We start from the raw sequence: 10569 nt of genomic DNA on the forward strand, positions 1-10569 counted from the left end.
ATCGTACTGTGACTGCGCGTTCGGTCTCCTTGCGAGTCCAACTTCCCTCGAGCCCCCACGTGTAGCAGTGGTCCGGTCGAGGGTCAGCTCGTCTTTGTGATCGTCATCCCTCAATCGTTTTTTCGATAAAACGGAGGGGTTGAGCCGTGCCACGTTTTTCCTCAATGGACGAAACATGGTGCTTGGTGAGCTATTAATGGGCTAGTCCAAGTGGGGCCTAAGCTTCCCATTCATGGGGGTCTAGCATGGGTCAGCTGGTGACCGACTCTAGATTCTCAGTGGCCAATCTATATAGTTCTTGGGTCCGTTCGACCAGTCCCAAAGGCTCGTTGTCTTTCTTTGAGGAAAAACCATGGACTAGGAACTAACCATGACTCGAACATGGGCCGAGATGCCCGTGGAGCTCATGCACCTGGGTCCTGGCTGCTAGTGGGCCCATCCCTTTTCACCCCTCACTCTAAGGGCACCCCGGAGCGGTTGTGAACCCATCGGAGGGCCAACCTTCGAACCCCTGGGCCTGAATGGGCCATAGGAGTGTTTTTAGCTCCGTATCCCACCTTACCTATGATGGTTCCCATGCCTATCTATACTGAAGTTGAGCTGGATGACATCAAGAAGGAGGTGGCCCCTCTAGCATAGGACTTACCTATTGAGATAGAGGATGTGAACATGCCCCCAAGAAATTAGTTAGGTAGATAAGTCAGGCAGTGAACTTGTAATAAGTGGATAAGCTCTTAAATTTTGTCATGGCCAAATAGATTTTTGGCCCTTCTCCCCTTTTTGTATAAAAAGGTTAATGCGATGCAACCCTTTCCATCGTTAAGGCTGTAAGCTCGGGGGTGCGGGTGAAAAAAACTCTGATCATGCTCATGAGCAAAAATGCCATAGCCGCTGGGGCGTAGGTTTCTTGCAGTCCAACTAGTTTTACTCAACGTTCATTTCTGCAACCCTTGCTTCTAAGATCTTAACGTGAGAAAGGGTCAGGCACAGAGAATGTTTGCCATGTAGATATACTCTTTAATGCGTTCTAACTCTTTACGTAGTTAAGGCTAAAAAGCTCGGGGTGCGGGCAAAAAACTCTGATCACACTAGTGAACAAAAACACCGTAGCCGCTGGGGTGTAGGTTTCTTGCGGTCTGACTAGTTTTACTCAGTGTTTGATTCTACAACCCTAGCTTTTAGATCTTAACATGAGAAAGAGTTGTGCATAGAGAATGTCTACCGAATAGATATGCTCTTATCAGCCCCCAAGTGAGGTGCAACCCCTTGATGTTGCTAGGGTTGGGTGTAACTAAAGATCGAGGAGTTGATAGCAAAACCGATATGAGAAAGCATGCGTAAATTAAGGGTAAAAGTGACATAGTTGTTCGATGTTCTAGGCATTGATGAAGACTTCACCATTGATGGTCTTGAGCCTGTAGGTGCCTGGTCGAAGCACCTTCGTGATGACATACAGTCCCTCCCACAGCGGAGAGAGCTTGTGATGGTTTTTTTTGCTCTGGACGAGGTGGAGCACTAGGTCCCCGACATTGAAGGCCTGACCCCACACTCGATGGCTGTGGTACCACCACAACGCTTGTTGGTTCTTAGACGAGTGGAGGAGGGCAACATCACGTGCTTCATCTAGCTGGTCGATGGCATCCTCGAGGGACGCCTTGGCTCCCTATTCGTCGTACGCCTTGACCCTTGGTGCTCTATAATCGAGGTCGGTTGGGAGGATAGCCTTGGAACCATAAACCATGAAGAATGACATGTAGCCAGTGGCCTAGCTAGGGATCGTCATTAGGCTCCAGAGCACCACGGGAAGCTTCGCGACCCATCGTCCGCCAAACTTGTTCAACCGGTTGAAGATTCTAGGCTTGAGGCCTTGTAGGACCATGCCGTTCATGCGCTCGACCTACCTGTTCGTGTGGGGGTGCACCACGGCGGCCCAATCGACATGGATGTGGTATTCATCATAGAATCAAAGGAACTTCTTCCCAGTGAACTGTGTGCTATTGTCTGTGATAATGGAGTTCGGGACTCCAAAGCGACGGACGATGTCAAGGAAGAACAGCATAGATTTCTCGGACTTGATCACAAAGATCGGTCGAGCCTCTACCCACTTTGTAAACTTGTATATGGCGACAAGCTAGTGCGTATATCCTCTAGGCACCCTCTTGAGAGGTCCAACCAAATTGAGCCCCTAGACCACGAACGGCCATGTGATGGGGATCATTTGGAGTGCTTGGGCCAGTAGGTGGGTCTGTTGAGCGTAGTATTAACACCCTTCATAGGTGCGCACAATCTGTTCGATGTTGGCTACTACGGTCGGCCAGTAGAAGCCTTGTCGGAACATGTTTCTGACCAGGGTCCTAGGTGCAGCATGGTGCCCATAGACCCCACCATGGATATCACTCAGCAACTGCTTCCCTTGTTCGATGGGGATGCAGCACTATAGGATCCCGATGTGGCTTCGCCTATAGAGCTCACCCTCAATAATGACAAAGGACTTGGCACGACGCGTGAACCGCTGAGCCTCTGTTTTGTCTGTCGGTAGCGCCTCATGGAGGAGGTAGTCAAGGTAAGGTGTTGTCTAGTCGGCCAGAGGGTCAGGCTCTATCGTTGGATCCTCATCAAGCTCCATGGCTTCGGGGTCAGATGGAGCCGATGGCTGGTTAGCCCCCAAGCCTAGGGCAGGCAGTCCATCACTGGTCTATTCCTACTCCTCATAGCGGACCGAGGGCTTGTACTGATCGCTGGCAAAAATGTCCGTTGGCATCGGCTCTCGGTCTAACGCCATTTTCTCCAGCATGTCGGCCGCCTCATTGAGATGCCTTGGGATGTGATTGAGCTCGAGGCCATTGAACTTATCCTCTAGCTGATGGACTTCTCGGTCGTTGTGGTAGCTTGATTCCTTCATGACTTGGTCGATGACCAGCTAGGAGTTGCCCCGGACAAGAAGCCATCAGATACCCAACTCGACGATGATGCGTTGGTCGTTGATGAGTGCCTCATACAATGTTGGAGGAGGGGAAATGGATGCGAACCATGTGTACCCCGAGGGGCGAGACAAAGACCAGCCCCATGCTAGTGCCTTTCTTCATTAGCAATCCATAGAAGTACATCGTCCAGTACTCTTGGTCGACGACAGCTGGTGGCATTTGGATCTCGGTCCACTCTACAACAAAATCAGCTAGCACTTGGGACTTGATGGCTGTCCGAGGGGCGTATGAAATGCCTTTACTCATCAGCTCAAGCGCCCACTTCATGATTCTTCCTATGGCATCCCGGTTTTGGATGACCTCGCCGAGAGGGAAGGATGTCACGACCGTCACCGGATGTGACTTGAAGTAGTGACACAACTTCCTTTTGGCGATAAGGATGACATATAGGAGTTTCCAGATTTGGGGGTAGCGAGTCTTAGAATCCAACAAGACCTCGTTAATGAAGTACATAGGACGCTGCACTTTGAGGGCATGTCCCTCTTATTCTCGCTCTACCACCAGGGCGGCACTGACCACTTGCGAGGTGGCCGCAATGTAGAGCAGAAGCGGTTCCCCATCTGTTGGGGGACTAGGATTGGGGCCTTCGTCAGAAGCCACTTGACTTTGTCAAGTGCCTCCTGGGCCTCAAGCTCCCATTCGAAGTGGTTGGTCTTCTTCAGAAGCCGATAAAGGGGGAGACCTTGTTCGTCGAGGCGTGAGATAAAGCAGATGAGCACGGCGAGGCACCCTATAACTCACTGTACCCCCTTTATGTTCTGGATTGGGCCCATCCTCGTGATGGCTGAGATCTTCTCCGGGTTGGCTTCGATGCTGTGCTTAGAGATGATAAAACCCAACAGCATACCCCTTGGGACCCCAAAAGTACATTTCTCGGGGTTGAGTTTGATGCCGTTTGCTCAGAGTTTTGCGAAGGTCTGCTGTAGGTCGACTATGACCTAGTCAGCCCATTTGGACTTGACCACGATGTCGTCTATGTAGGCCTCAACGATTTATCCAATGAGGTCTCCGAAACACTTGAGCATACAATGCTGATACATAGCCCCTATGTTTTTCGGACCGAATGGCATTATGACATCGTGAGATGGTCAAACTCTTTCATCGTGATTTAATGGCACCTAGAGTACGCATCAAGGAAGCAAAGGGTTTCACACCCTGAGGTTGAGTCAACTACTTGGTCTATGCGTGGCAAAGGAAACAGATCCTTTGGATTTGTTGACACCCATGTAGTCCACACACATTCTCCATTTCCCACTCTTTTTTTGTACAAGAATAGGATTGGCTAACCACATAGGGTGGTATACTTCCTTGATGAACCCAGCCACTAAAAGCTTCGTAATCTCCTCACCAATGGCCCTGTGTTTCCCCTCGTCGAAGTGATGTAGGCGCTGCTTTGCTGGCCTAGAGCCTAGCCTGATCTTCAAGGCATGCTCGGTGACTTCTCTCAAAATGCCTGGCATGTCCAAGGGTTTCCACACAAAGATGTCTTTATTGGTGCGGAGGAAGTCAATGGGCGTGCTTTCCTATTTGGAGGAAAGCATGGTGCTGATGTGCACCACTTTGCCCTTGGGGCCACTAGGGTATATGAGAACCTCTTTGGCGCCCTCTATAGGCTCGAAAGACCCGGCTGACCACTTGGGGTCGAGCGCTTCTTCGACGACCTCCTCCCTGATGGCCGCAAGCTCTTTGGAGGCGACAATTGTTGTGGCATGTTCATAGCACTCGACCTCACACTCGTAGGCACACCAGAAGGAGGTAGCGATGGTGATGACCCCGCATGGACCTGGCATCTTCAACTTTAGATAGGTGTAGTTAGGGATGGCCATAAACTTCACGTAGCGTGGACATCCTAGGATGGCGTGGTAGGTCCCGTGGAACTCGACCACCTTGAAGGTAAGGGTTTCTGTCCTATAATTGGTTGAATTCTTGAAGGTTATGGGTAGATCAATCTGTCCAAGTGACACGGCCTTGTTTCCAGGCATGATGCCATGGAAAGGTGCCCCGGTCGGCCGAATGTGTGATCGGTCGATGCCCATGGCATCAAGCGTTTTAGCGTACATGATGTTGAGGCCGCTGCCTCCTCCATCAGCACCTTAGTGAGCCGCTTCATGCCGATGATCGGGTCGACCACGAGTGTCGTAGAACCGACCAATTTATAAGAATACAAGTACAATGGCAGCCCGCAAGCGGTCGCACTGTCCTAATTGAACCCATATAAACCTGGTAGTCCGTTGAGTACCACGACGGGTCTTGATAAACGATTTACAACAACCAAGATCATACATGATTCAACATACATGTCACATATTACATAAAGTTCACAGATACATTTCCATCATTAGAGTATGAAACAAAGTTATTACAAACCAAGTTTAATAGATAAAAGCGGAAGCAAAATAAGTTTGAAAGTAGCATTTGCCAACATAGTTTGATACAATGCCAACATACGATCACCGTCCACAAAAGCATGTAGAAGGATTAAATAAGAAGCCTGCCCGAGGCTTACTCCTCATCCACAGCGGGATAGAAGCAACTCTTGTAATAACCATGATACACAGTGCCATCTATAACAATGGGAAATAAAACCCTGAGTATGAGAAGGTACTCAGCTAGACTTACCCGTCATAAACCAGAAATAAAATGAATCCAAGGATCATGCAAGGCTGTATAAGTGGATATAGCTTAACAACATTTTGCATAAAAAGCGATTAACTCAGTTATACAATTATAATTCTGTTATCAAGTTAATTATAACTATCCATCTCTAAATTAGCAACTATCCTGTGCCAAACATGTGGTATATCATTTTAAGAGCATACAATAGTAACCATAGCAGGTATTGTAATTCCATGTTTATCCGAACCCTCATATTCCATAGTATAGTTACTATGATATTGGGGCTAGCCAAGTTTCTCACTATCCGAGAGAGATGGCGATTCGAATCGATTTCAACCAACTGAGAATTTATTCCTAACACAAACCCAGGTCTACTAGCCATGGTAGCCTTAGGTCACCTTTGGTACAACTCAAGTACACATTTCGTGGGTTTGCCCAGCGCCGCACAATCAGGGACACCAAATGCTAGGACGTTCAGGCCCAGCCTACCCTTGGGCTCAGTCAGGCTCCCCGTACATCCTTACTACCATCTAGAGTGCGCACTCTTATAGAGCGAGGCCCGGCCTGAGTTGAACTACTCGGCTTCGTGGTCGAAACGAGTTATTCGGCCAACTAAGTGATAGGCATGCGTTCAATCTTGTCAGAAGTGCCAACAACGGTACGGTCCTTAATTGGCACAGACAGAATCACATGAGTCAACCTACCATAGACTCCGCCCGGTCTTGATTTACTTTTACCCCATGGTTCTTTTCCACGATAGCAAATATAGCCAATCGTGCTTCGGTATCCACCTATATCTCGTAGGTGACAGGAAATCACCCGACTTCTACCGGTCTAAGCATGGCTAAGCATATATTTGATCCTAGACCTATACAGGGTTAAAGGTATTATTACTGGACAAGGAATTTATATGCATCAAGTGGTTCCAATCAACACTTATAACCTAATGCATCACTCATAAAGGACTCGAGTAATATTTTGTAAAATACTGGGAGACTTAGAATGCTCTGGGGCTTGCCTTTTAGAAAGGAAGTGGGGCAGTGGTCAGGGCACTCCGGAAGCTCTTCTGGGGTCTGGTCCTCGCCTTCAGGAGCTGCGGCTTGAGGAATCTCCTGCTGGTCCCCTTCTTATCCTTCGTTGAACTCCAGCAACATTATCTCCTCCGTTGATCCTAGATGCATGAGTATGACATGAGATATTGCGAATGCATTCATATTGACAAGTATAGTATGATGATACATGATGAATGGATTCTTGTAAGCATTCTTAACAACATGGTGTTAAAGTAATAACAAGTGCATCACATTTTACTGAGTATGTGCATATCTCTTCTTGATTATTTAATCAACTACTTCAACAATGTATTTACTATACCGCAAAACAACAGCTATTTGTTTTACTCATAACTAAAGTTCTACTTATCCAAATGTGGTGATCTTGGACTTTCTAGAAAGCTTATAAAATTATCTACAACTTTATTTTAATACTCTCACTGTGATTCAAGGGTTATGTAGGGCAAACAAATCATTCAATCAAATCTGTCCAGAAAGTAAACCTTTCGGACAGCAAACTTGTAACAGCTAGAACTCAAAAACCCTAAGTCCTATGGCTGTGAAAATTTAACACAAGGTAGATTAGTAAGTTATCTACAACTTGGTTATTAACAAGTTTTACACCAGAGACCATTATCCATATGAAATCATCCACACAATCAAAACTATACATGCAGTCTTGTATTTGAACGATAAAGCGATAATTAGTTATTTGTATACAACCAATGGCTTCTAAGCCTTACTATTGACATCAATAGTTACTATGCATCATAAGAACCATAGGAAACATCATGCTTAATCACAATCTAATTATTTAAATGCCTTTATTATTTTAATTAAATAATTAGGGTAAATAATAAACATATACTAAAGGTGCATCATAAATTCTCAAAAATTTACATTGGCCTACTAGTGCTACCAATAGACTACTGTAAAAGTTTCATGCCATTTTACCAAGTAAAACATCCTATGCAAAAATGACAAGGCATAAAGGCTTAAAATGGCATAAATAGGAAACCCTAGTGAAAAGTGTCAAGCAATAGATTTTATATTTTTATTAGCATCCATATGGTACTAGAACAACCTCCAATAAATTTCATGAGTATTAAATTCATAAATAATTTATAAAAATTCACACAAGGATCACATAATGATAAAAGGAAAATCTATAACTAAAACTCTATTCATGCTCTGGCCCTCAAATTTTTACCAGAGCTTACACTTACCAAGAACAGCTCACCACAAAAATTTCATAATTTTTGGAGCACAGGAACTCTAGATATAAATTAAACAAGTTTACATACATTTAAAAACACATTTCAAGTTTCATTTTAAATCTTCCAGAAACTCTACCACAAAAGCTAATATTATATTTTTCATAAATACTACACTTCCTAAGGAACACTACAAAATTTGGTTCATAAATTTTGGATCTCTATAGCTCAACTTATCAATTTTCAAAGTTGCACACAAAAATAGGAACAAATGAACTAGCATACTGCACTATAGTCGCTGACAGGCGGGACCCGCTGTCAGTCGACCCCACACGTCAGTGAAACAAAAATAGGGCATGGCGCTGCATCGATGCGGTTCAGCCATAGCTCGTCACCGACGAGTCCTCCAATGAAAGCAAGTGGACCTACGTGATCTATAGAGCAAACTGTGTCGAGTGACCTAGGTGGTGGCAGTGCAGGTGTGGCGGAGCGTGCTCGTCGCCGGCCATGGTGGCACGGCGACGCTGCTCTGTGGTGTGCCAGTCATCACCGGCCATGGTGAAGCCAGGCGAGGCGCGCTACAGCATCACAGTGACCGTGCGAACCTATCTAGACGACCTAGGCGGCTTGAGGCGCTCCGACAAAGCATGGCCACGGCGGCGGCCATGGTGGAGCTCCGACAAAGGCATACCCACGGTGGCGCAAGGCAGAACACGGCTTACCAATGGCGTGGTTGTGGACACTGCAAGGTGGAAAGGTGGAGCAGGGTGAGACGGAGCTATGGGCGCAACGGATTGGAGAATGTGGCAGCGGTGAGCATAGGCGGGCTCGGCGGAGCGTCTACGACGGCGACGATGAGCGCAGTGAGCAAGGGAGCACGAGGAGGTGAGTGAGGGTGAACGATTGGCTCAGTGGTGACTTAAGCGAGTTGTTGAGGTCGTGCTGGCCATCGATGCCTGACGAGCGGGCCCAGCACTGGCGTACGGTCGCCAGATGGGGCACGCGGCCATGGCTAGTCACCACGCGACAGGCAGTGCCTGTTGCCAGTCGGCCACGATGGCTGGGCTGATTCAGACATCAGCGCCCCGACACCGCCCTGACAACGCGATTTCAAGGTGAAATTACTCCCGATACAACGCGATTCAGTGAATGACTCTAAACGAAAATCGTAGCCCTAAGTACCATCTCAAATTCTTATTTAGAACTCTAGTCTCAATTCTCAACCAAACTCGAGTTATTTCATCCCAAAGTCAGGCTTGTCAAACTGTCAGTGTAGCTGACTTAGAAAAATTTTGCTAAGTGTTGAAAACAGGGAATTGATGATTCTTGTGAGCCTAATTCAAGCATGTTAGGAGCTAAATCAGTCTATGACCCAAAAATTAAAGTTGCTCCTCTTGTCAAATACTACAACTTTGCTTTAGTGACCACCTCCATGCAAAGTCTCTAGCACATAGTTCAAACTTGGTCAAACATGCTGCATTCAAAAGATGGCTTATACATGAACTAGTACTTAGTGACCAATTTAGCACTAACCATGAATACCAAAGTTGTTCATAATGATCTTCTAAACATGTTTAAACTATTTGCAAGGTCACACAATCATTTCAAGCATTGGTTACACATAGAGCTTCCCAGTTCAACACAGAGCATCACCTAGTTATCATAAGTGTAGTTAATATGTTTTAGTGACTCACATCCATCATTTACATGTATTCACTCATGATCATATGCATATATACAAGGAAACATAAAATAACAAGCAATGTTGCATGTGTTTCAATCACATGTTTCAACTGTAAAAGCTTAAATATGAATGCTCAATGCTCATGCTCATGCAATGCAAGTCAATTTATGCTAGGCTAACACCTAGGGTGTTACAACGAGTGGGTATCTTCCTAGCTGCGAGGCACTTTCTGGGTGGTCGGTTTGATCAAAGGTTATGGCGGACTCCGACCATCGGAGGAAGGAAGGCACGGCCAGCTTGGCCATATAGACCTCGTGGTGCACAAACTTCTGGCAGCACTTGGAGTCGTAGGTCGTTGTCCCTCTGAAGATCATGAGGCAGCCATCCATTGGAAATCCGTCGTCCTTCCCCTCGGTGTCATCTGCAGCCGGCTTGGGCTCCTTCCTATGCACCCCTTGTTGGAGTCTTTGGACAAGAACTGTTTCATGAGGACGCAGTCCTTGTATATGTGCTTGATGGGGAAAGCATGGTTTTAGCATGGCCCTTCGAGCAGCTTCTTGAAGTGGTTTGGGGTACCCTCGGTGGGCTTTCTGACCCCCCTTGTGGTCAGCAGTGGCCATGAGTGAGCCCTCATGCCACTGCTTGTTCTTCTTCTTGTTGGGGTGGTTGGAGGTGCCTTCGCTGGCATCCTCGTCCTTCTTTGCCTTGCCCTTAGGGCGGTCGAAAATCACCCCGACCACTTCCTTGCCTGAGGCATGGCTGGTGGTGATGTTGAGGAGCTTCTTGGTGGTTCGTGGGCCCTTGCGTCCTAGCTTATGAACCAGGGACTCACAGGTGGTCCCAGGTAGGAAAGCTCCTATGACGTCAGTGTCGACGACGTCGGGCAGCTTGTTGCACTACCAGGAGAAGCATCGGATGTACCCACAAAGAGTTTCCCTGGACTTCTGTCGGTAGTTTTTGAGATCCCATGGGTTCCTAGGACATGCGTATGTGCCCTAGAAGTTTCCCATAAAGATCTC

At 46.8% G+C, this 10569-nt stretch overlaps 1 protein-coding gene across 1 annotated transcript; it reads right to left on the reverse strand.

Moving 5' to 3' along the window:
• Positions 1-4507: 4507 nt before the first annotated feature.
• Positions 4508-5020, reverse strand: LOC136464724 (uncharacterized). The gene has a single exon (XM_066463683.1). It carries the CDS (start codon positions 5018-5020, stop codon positions 4508-4510), a length of 513 nt encoding a protein of 170 aa, XP_066319780.1.
• Between the last annotated feature and the right edge of the window lie 5549 nt (positions 5021-10569).

The sequence above is a fragment of the Miscanthus floridulus genome, chromosome 1 (assembly GCF_019320115.1).
Source record: "Miscanthus floridulus cultivar M001 chromosome 1, ASM1932011v1, whole genome shotgun sequence".
In the NCBI taxonomy this organism is placed as follows: domain Eukaryota; kingdom Viridiplantae; phylum Streptophyta; class Magnoliopsida; order Poales; family Poaceae; genus Miscanthus; species Miscanthus floridulus.